Source organism: Sciurus carolinensis, chromosome 7 (assembly GCF_902686445.1).
Source record: "Sciurus carolinensis chromosome 7, mSciCar1.2, whole genome shotgun sequence".
NCBI lineage: Eukaryota > Metazoa > Chordata > Mammalia > Rodentia > Sciuridae > Sciurus > Sciurus carolinensis.
Genome location: NC_062219.1, coordinates 52,822,116 through 52,831,812, shown reverse-complemented (window position 1 = coordinate 52,831,812; position 9,697 = coordinate 52,822,116). Strand labels below are relative to the sequence as shown.

Below are 9,697 nucleotides of genomic sequence, written 5' to 3'. Positions count from 1 at the left end.
TTGGGTATAATATTCTTGATTGGCAACCATGTTCTTTCAGAGCTTGAAATATGTTGTTCCAGGTCCTTCTAGCTTTTAGGGTCTGGGCTGAGAAATCTGTTGATATCCGTATTGATTTCCCCCTATATGTAATCTGATGCTTTTCTCTTGCAGCGTTCAAAATTCTATCTTTATTTTGTGTGTCAGGCATTTTCATTATAATGTGCCTTGGTATTGATCTGTTGTGATTTTGTGCATTTGGTGTTCTGTAAGCCTTTTTCTATTTGATTTTCCATTTTATTCTTCTGGTTTGGGAAATTTTCTGATATTATTTCATTGAATAGGTTGTTCGTTCCTTTGTTTTGTATCTCTGTGCCTTCCTCAATCCCAATAATTCTTAAATTTGGTCTTTTCATGATGTCCCATAATTCTTGGAGCTTCTGTTCATGATTTTTTACCATCTTCTCTGTTTGGTCAACTTCATTTTCAAGATTAAATATTTTGTCTTCATTGTCTGAGGTTCTGTCTTCCAAGTGGTCTGGTCTGTTGGTAATGCTTTCCATTGAGTTTTTTATTTGGTTTATTGTTTCCTTCATTTGAAGGATTTGTGGTTGTTTTTTGTTTTTGTTTTGTTTTGTTTTGTTTTTGAAGCTGTCTCTGTTGAAATGATCTTTTGCTTCCTGCAGTTGCTCTTTCAACTGCTTATTGGAATGATCATTCATTGCCTGCATTTGCTCTCTTATCTCATCCTTTGCTTCATGCATCATTTTAATCATGTATATTCTGAACTCCTTTTCTGACATTTCTTCTACCATACTGTGACTGAATTCTACTAATATAGCATCTAGGTTTGTTTGGATCATTTTCTTTCCTTGTTTTTTCATGTTGTTCATGTATCTTCCCCTCTAGCAGTGCAGATCTGGCATATTGCAGTTTCCCTTCTATAGGCTTATAGTGACCCTGCGGGTTTCCAAAACCTCTACTTTAAGGGGAGATCAATAATAGCAGCACCCAGTACAAAGAAGATGCAGCCCTAAACCAAATAGCCCCTATGAAGATGCTAACAATATTGTTATAATAAGCACAGAGGATGAGTTCAATTATTATCTACAGTATAACAAATAGATTTGCAATAAGGTCTGCAATTTCTAATGGAGGACAAAGAGGATGGGAAGAGGTGTAGAATGTAACTGTTAATGGGATAAGAAAAGAGTATATAGTTCTAGATCATAGAAAGAGCGAATGTGGGTTGGGGATATAGCTCAGTTGGTAGAGTGCCTGCCTCGCAAGCACAGGCTCTGGGTTTGATCCCCAGCACCGCCAAAAAAAAAAAAAAAAAAAAGTTAATGTATTTAGACTTGTATATGGAGAAGTAAATTTAGGGGCTGGAGTTGTGGTAATAAATAAAAAATACAGGTCCATCAACTAAAAAAATTGTTAAAAAGAAGTTTAGAAATACGTGTGTGTGTATATCTGTAGATATACACACATGCATGTTGATCCCAACTACTCAGGAGGCTAAGCAGGAGGATCACAAGTTCAAGGTCAGCCTGGGTTGTTCACACCGCCCCTGCCTCAAAATTAAGCTGGGGGGGGGGGGGGGAGGGAGAAGCAGGGCAGGCACACCTAAGATTATTTCAGTAATAGAGTACTTGGTGGTAGGATCTTCATAGGCTCACAAAAATTTGATGCACTGGATGGATCCACTTATATACTCTTATAGATCCTATGCTCTTGCAGGATTGAAATCCAACTTAACACCCGGTAAAATAAATGCGCCTTTAACTTGGTTGGGGGGAATCCTGTATTTTTAACGCTCACACGATATTAAGAATTTCAAGAAACGTAGAGGTGAGTCAACACTAGGCCTTTGTACACTTCCGCGCACACCCTGGTTTTCTTGCTTCACCTTCTTTCTCCCCTCTGCCTCACCCGCCCTCTCCCACTCAGCTGGGCTAGGAGCCCAGCAGTTCCCAATCGCATAGGTCCCAAAACAGCCCAGCGATCACAGCTGCGGACACCAGAACGCAGCTCCGCGCTCTGAGGCGCAGGAAGAGGCGGGGCGACGCTGCCCACGTGAGCTCCGGCGCTCTCGGCGCGGGAGCGGGCCTTTGGCCCAAGGTCTCCATCTCGCGTTCTGGCAGGAGCTACCCGTGGGAGCCGCTGCCCATTCTCAAGATGGCGGCGCCGGGTGGTTCTGTGTCTTGACCCAGGCGCGGAGGTGTAAGGCTCATGGCAGCGGCCGAGGAGTCGACCAGGGAGGACAGAGAGGAAGAAGAGGTGGAGGAGGAGGCAGTAAGAACTATGTCGGAATCCTGCACGGTGGTCGCGGTGATGGGTGTACAGGCTGGGCGTGGGGAGGGCGTAAGGGATGCCGCAGGCGGGAGGGAGGCCCCCTGGCGCTTCGGCCGCTTCTCCGCCCTAGGCGCGGAGCTGGGGAGCGTGTGGTCTCAGTCTTGATGGCCCCACCATAGTAAGAATGCAGAAGTGCTGGGAAGTTACCCCAGATAACATCGCTTTTATCCTTTCGTAGAAAACCGGATCCAGTTTCCACAAAGGTGGACTCATTACAATGGGAATTTTTGGCTTTTTGTGTTTATTGCTGCTTTTCGCTCACTCACATGCTAGCTGGTGAACTCTTGTTTTCTTCCACCAGGAGCAGTTCGTTCTGGTCGAATTATCGGGAATCATCGATTCAGACTTTCTCTCAAAATGTGAAAATAAATGCAAGATTTTGGTGAGTCTTCTAGAATTGGGGGATTGTTACAGATTTTCTTAAAACAAAAATGGTCTGCAATCCCATCTACGCTGGAGGCTAAGGCAGGAGGATCGCAAGTTCCAGGCCAGCCTGGGTAATTTAGGAAAGGATTTCAAAGACATCACTTGTTGCAGATTTGAACTATGACATCATAAATTATTATCGGCTCCCCGCCCCCCAGTGTTAGGGATGGAACTCAGGGTCTTGTGCATGCTAAGCACACCTGTACTACCCAGCTACATCCTGAGCTCTTATCCCTTTACCTTAAAATACTTCTCACAAAACTTTTTGTTCTTATTATTGATTGAAACAGACCTTACTACTTGGGTATTAATTAAGTAATCTTCAGGTTGGAGCTCCTGGGATGAGAGCAGTGTTTAACTTGTGCTTGCTAGAACTAATTGCTCTTTAGGTTTCCCACTTTGGGAAATCATTTTCTTTGGTAGCAAGGTCACACAGTGAAGGCTTTTTTCTTTTGATGTTATTTATGATCCTTTATTCTGTTGTAGGGGATTGACACTGAAAGGCCCATTCTGCAATTGGATAGCTATGTCTTTGCTGGAGAGTATGAAGGTAAGAAGATGTCATATAGATCAAACTCCTTTTCATATTTCAGAGAAAATACCTCTGTTATTTCTTAATTTGCCTTTGATTTTTTTTTTTCTGCAGATACTCTTGGAACCTGTGTTATATTTGAAGAAAATGCTGAACATGGTAAGTAATTGATAGGCAAGCAAAACTAATTCCTTTTTTTACCCTCTGGGAATTGAACCCAGTGGCACTTTATCACTGAGCTACTTCCCCAGTCCTTTTTATTTATTTTGAGACAAGATCTCCCTAAGTTGCTGAACTGACTTCTAATGTGATCCTCCTGCCTCAGTCTCCCAAGTTACTCAGATTATAATAATGCCTGGCTCCTGTAATTTAACTCCTGGCTAAATTTTGTTTGTTTGTTTGTTTGATCTAAATTATTTGTAACAAGTGTGGTGGTGCACTCCTGTAATCCCAGCAGCTTGGAGGCTGAGACAGAAGAATTGCAAGTTAAAGCCAGCCTCAGCAACTTAGAGAGGCCCTAATCAACTTAGTGAGACCCTGTCTCAAAATAAAAAATAAAATGAGCCTGGGGATGTGACTCAGTGGGTTCAATCCCTGGTACCAAAATAAATAAATAAATTGTAACATACCACATATGGTAAGTTTTAAAATTAAACGTCTCGTGTGCATTTGCCTAACTGCATCATATTCTATCATTTTGCTAAGCTTGGCTCAGATTATAGTTAAACTTTCAAAGTACAATTGAAATCCCTGTATATCTCTTTTTCCCTGTGTCTTCATAGGTAATTGCTTTCCTGAATTTGGTGTTTATCATTCCTACATTTAATTCTGTATGACCTATGTATGCATCTACAAACAATAACAGTTTTATATATTTTCAAACTTGAGTTGGGTGTAAATCAGTGGGAAAGCACTTGCCTAGTATGTGCAAGACCCTTAGTTTGATTCCCTGGCACTGAAAAACAAACAAAAAATTGATACAACATGCTAGGACCAGGTGTGGTGATGCACACCTGTAATCCCAGCAACTCTGGAGGCTGATGCAGGAAGATCACGGGTTTGACACCAGCTTCAGCAACTTAGCAAGGCCCTGACCTACTTAGTGAGACCCTGTCCCAAAATAAAAAGGGCTGGAGATATGGCTTAGCAGTTAATCACCACTGGGTTCAATCCCTGGTGCCAATTAAATAAATAATAAATAAATAAATTATAACATGCTATGCAAATCATTCTTTTAACTTTTTTCTCTCAATATGTTTTAGAATTCATACATGTTAATATGTATAGTGCTAATTTGTTTTCCCTGCTGCATAGTATTTTCTGACTACCACAGTTGATTTCTATTTCACTGCTACTGTGAATATAAACTGTTGTTGTTGTTGTTTTGGTACTGGGAATTGAATGGATGTTTTGCTCCATCCCCACCCCATTTTAATTTTTTATTTTGAGACAGGGTCTTGCTGAGTTGCTGAGGCTGGCCTCAAATTTGGAATCCTCCTTTATCAACCTCTTAGGTTGCTGGGATTATAGATGTGCACCACCTTGCCCAGCTTGACTTATTACCTCACTATAAAAATGCTTCCAGCTGGGTGATCCCAAATATCCCCCAGCTATTCAGGAGACTGAGGCAGGAGAATTGCAAGTTTGAGGCCAGCCTGAGCAACTTAGCAAGACCATGTTTCACAATAAAAAACAAAGGTTTGGGGGTGTAGCTCAGTGGTTGAGCATCTTTGGGTTCAATCCCCAATACCCACCCCCCCCAAAAAAAAAAAGAAAGAAAAAAGATTAAATGTGTCATCTTCAACTTTAAGTTGAATCAAGTGAAATTATTTGGCCACATAGCAAGTTTCATTTTCAAATTGTTAAATATCACTGATACCAGTTTACACTCAAAGAGCAATAATGTGCAAGTTTTTCATTGCTTCACATCTTTTACTCAAGAGCCTCCTCCTCCTACCTAGATCCACACAATTCTAGTAGCAGATTGTCAGCAGTTTTTTCCTCAGCCTTCTTTTATAAACGGAAACGTCTCCACGCCAGCCTCTGGTGTCAAGTAATAAGCCTGACTTTGGTCCTCCATTTTGAATGGTACAATTATAGACCCCATTACTCTATGGGCCAAAATTCCTGACCCCAGTGTCCCACTTTAGGACTTGAGCCTATTAGACCTATGGCTTTAATCTCACTCATAGCTTTGCATTTCTCTCTCTTGGAGGTGGGTGTTGTTTTTGAATCTAGCCAGTGTCTTTAAGTGGTAATATTTTATCTATCATTTCTCTGTGCTTGGAACAGGAGAGGTAAATTGTACTTTGAACTTACTGTACCATGGTAATAGAAATAGTTTAGTCAAACTCCATAAACTGAAAATTACCAAGGCTTAACATCATTATTTTATTTGCTGGCATCAAACAGTGTAATAATTGATTCATTTTATGTTCCAGTGGATGCAGAAGGCAATAATAAAACAGTGCTAAAATACAAATGCCATACAATGAAGAAACTCAGCATGACAAGAACTCTTCTGACAGAAAAGAAGGAAGGGGAAGAAAACATAGGTTAGTTCACTTCATTCCCTAAACAGAGGTGATACAGTGTTATATCCTATAATGACATGTTGCTAGATGAACATGGTGGCAGACCCCTGAAATCTCAATGATTCAGGAGGCTGAGGCAGGAGAATTGCAGATTGGAGCCAGTCTTGGCAACCTATTGAGACCCTGTCTCAAAGATGAAAGGGGTTAAGAATGTAACTCAGTGGTGGAGCACTTGCCTAACATTTGTGAGACCCTGGGTTCAATTTCCAGTACTACAAAGAAAATGAAACATGTTGCTGCCAGGATATTCCCTGTATTTTGCAGTAATAACTGTATGTAATATGTTCAATTTTATTTTTTTGGTACTGGGGATTGAACTCAGGGGCACTTTACCACTGAGCTACATCCCATCCTTTTTGACAGGATCTTGCTAAGTTACTGAGACTGGCTTTGAACTTGTAATCTTCCTGCCTCAGCCTCCCAAATCACTGGGATTTCAGACATGTGCCTCAGAGCCTCACTGTAATGAGCCTGTTTATGAGCTAATAGCAGCAAAACCTATAGTTAATAGACATTCGTTTGGGCTAGGGTGTAGCTCAGTAGAAGAGTGTGTAGCATGTGCCCTGCATTCAGTTTCTAGCACCACAAGAAAAAAGTAAATGAATAAAATTGAGAGTGCTGCATGAAAAGTACCAAACATTTAAAATTCAATCAAACTTGAATATAGGTGAGGAAATTACAAACTAAGAAGTTTGTCAAGAAAGGTGATACGATTTCTAGGTCTTAGGGAATTCAGCAGTGTCTGTCTGTCTCTCTCTCTCTCTGTTTCTTTCCATTTCTTTCTTCACTAAAAACCAACTTCGAAATGCATTGGTTATGATGCTAGTGTTTGGCATTTTCAAGGTGTAAATAAATGCAGGGCATCCCTGGGAACTTGGCAGCCTCAGCAACCTTCCCCAACAAACTCACAGTTGGAGGAAGTTGGCTTTATATGAAAGGGAAACTCTAGGACAGTAATTGTTCAACCTGAGTCTAGTTCTTAGTGTCTATTTAGTCTTCTCTAGTTGCTGACGTCACAGTCTAGAAACTGTAGAGCAGAGTGTCTTGCCCCATTCAGGCACATTTGTGGAGCTGAACAGATAATCATTCCATGGTTTAAAACTTCACTGTTCAATGACATATTTGAAATTCTAGTAAATTAGACTCTACTCACATGGCTTAATTAGATTTAGTATGTTTTAGGCAAGAAATAAATATTTGAAGGTACATTGATCATATAGAAATTAAGTGTACCGTTCTGTACACAACTACATAGAAACCTTTGTTCTTATTGTGTATATCCCAAAATAATTTTTTTTTTTCATGCATCCTGTAAAAATAATAGGAAGGAGAAAATACTAGGTTCAAGAATGAGTTTGGAAGGGAAGGACATGTCATAAGCTTAGCTATTATTTACATTTTCTTATTGAAGGAAGTTCAGAATTTCTTATTCTCATGGCATTCATTATTAGATTATTAATCTGATAGTTCTTTGGGAAGATATGGAAATTATGTCCTGTCGAATAAATAAGCAACCATCTGTGCAAGTCTGGATTCGGTCAATTGCTGCATAACAAATATCCCTAAACTTGATGGCTTAAAACAACAAAAACTAGTTTCTTAACACTCAGGAATCAGGAATTTAGGAAAAATTAGGTAGATGGTTCTGATTTAGGGTCTTCCTGTGATTTTGCAGGTAATATGTTGTTTGAGCTGTAGTCATCTTAAGACTTTCATGAGATGGTTTATTTGTATCACTGGTAAATTTATTCTGGCTGTTGTGAGGAGGCCTGCTAGATGGACATCCCCACAGGACAAATTGAAAGTCCTGCTAGGATGGCAGTTGATTTAGTATTGAGGAAGCAAGCAGTACCTTCAGAAAAGTTACTTTATGGTGGGGAATGGGAGCAGATGGAAGACTGAACAAGGTAGGAAGATGAGAGGTATCTTAGAGATATCTAATGGAATTCAGTGGATCCTTTTAATTTCTGTGGCAAGCCCAGGCTTCTCATCTGTTGAAAATATCTGGCTGGAAAGGTAATAGGGACAAGAGGAAAAAAAAATGATTGGCATTATTGGAACAAACTTTGTGGGGGCTTAATTGAGAGATGAGGAAATAAGTATGGAAAGGAACAAAATTTTTTTCAAGGTGATTTTTTGTTTGAGACCTGTCTTATTTCATTCACAATTGAATGTTCCAACTCAGAATAATATGAGAATGAGGAGGGTTGGGGGTGTAGCTCAGAGGTAGAGCATGTGTGTAGCATATGTGAGGCCCTGGGTTCAATCCCCAGCATCCACCTCAACCACAACAAAGAAAGAAAGGGGAAAGGAGAGGAAAGATAAAATGATATGAGAGTCCTGACTTGGAAGGTGAGATAGTAGTATTATGTATTAAAATTGTAGAGGTCTGGGATTTGTGGCTCAGTGGTAGAGTGCTCGCCTAGCATGTGTGAGGCACTGGATTCCATCCTCAGCACCACATAAAAATAAATAAATAAAGGTATTGTGTCTATCTACAACTAAAAAAAATTGTTTTTTAAATTTAAAAATAAAATTGTAGGGAAGTAACAGTTTTCTTTAACGCATGAGATGGCAGTAAAAGCTCAATTTCTCAGAATGAGTTGTGAATTTAACTGGGAAAGGTGCATGGGAACAATAATTGAAGTTAATTGCTTATAGTGATTGTGATGATTCATATACTCCATTCCAGTGCCTGGAAATTACATAATTATTTTATTGATATTTATAGTTGGTTTATGTTGGGATTTTGCTTTGACATAATCATAGGATGAAAATTTAAAAGAAAAATAGATAACTAAAATTTCTTTTTCATATTTCTTTCTTGGTTTGTCCCTTACCCCTGCTTAATTAGGTGGAGTAGAATGGCTACAAATGAAGGATAATGATTTCTCCTATAGACCCAACATGATTTGTAGCTTTCTACATGAAAATGAAGATGAAGTTGTAGCTTCAGCCTCAGAAAAACCTTTGGAATTGGAAGAGCAAGAGATTCAAATGAAAGACAGTTCAAACCTGATCTATGAACAGGAGAAATCACTGCATTTGGATACAGAGGAATCGGGTCCTCTTGTTGACATCCCTTCTTCTGAGACAGAGGGTTCTGTTTTTATGGAAACTCAAGGTGCTGCCTTAGAAATCACTCCTAGATGAAACAATTTTCATATTGTTTTTGTTGACCATACATTTCCAGTTATAGCACAACTTAATATACCAGAATCATTCAGAACCAGACTGAATTAAATTTTTATTAAAATATTGTTTAAATGACTGTAGGGTCCTTTCTCTTTTCTTTTGATGAGTACTTCAAACTGGAAGTTTACTAAGGTAAGTATAAATTTTCTATAGCAGCTATCACAAATTACTACAAATTAAGTGACTTAAAACACAAATGTATTATCTTACAGTTTTATAAGTCAGAAGTTTGACAGGGTCTCTACTGGTCTAAAATATAAATGTTGGCAGGTCTCTGTTCTTTTCTGGAGGCTAGGATGGAGATGAATCCATTTGTGTGCTCATACATTTGTTGGTAAAATTCAGCTTTTTTAAAAATATATATTTTTTTAGTTGTAGAAGGACACAATACTTATTTATTTTTATGTGGTGCTGAGGATTGAACCCATTACCTCACACATGCTAGGCAAGTGCTCTACCACTGAGCTACAACCACAGCCCCAAAATTCAACTTTTTGTAGATGAATAATCATGGTCCCATTGCCTTGCTGTTTGTTAGATAAAGGGCCATCAGAGGCCACCATGTTCCTTGACTCTTGGCCCCCTTGTCTTCAAAGTTGACAGGTCCCTTCTCATT

General features: G+C 39.4%; 1 protein-coding gene across 1 annotated transcript; it reads left to right on the top strand.

Annotated features, from left to right (window-relative positions):
• Nucleotides 1–2,107: 2,107 nt before the first annotated feature.
• Nucleotides 2,108–9,157, top strand: Gtf3c6 (general transcription factor IIIC subunit 6). The gene is made up of 6 exons (XM_047558359.1): nucleotides 2,108–2,274; nucleotides 2,636–2,716; nucleotides 3,247–3,310; nucleotides 3,407–3,451; nucleotides 5,734–5,847; nucleotides 8,741–9,157. The coding sequence occupies exons 1-6, from the start codon at nucleotides 2,212–2,214 to the stop codon at nucleotides 9,037–9,039; spliced, it is 666 nt and encodes a 221-aa protein (XP_047414315.1). The 5' UTR covers nucleotides 2,108–2,211; the 3' UTR covers nucleotides 9,040–9,157.
• The last annotated feature ends 540 nt before the right edge of the window (nucleotides 9,158–9,697 follow it).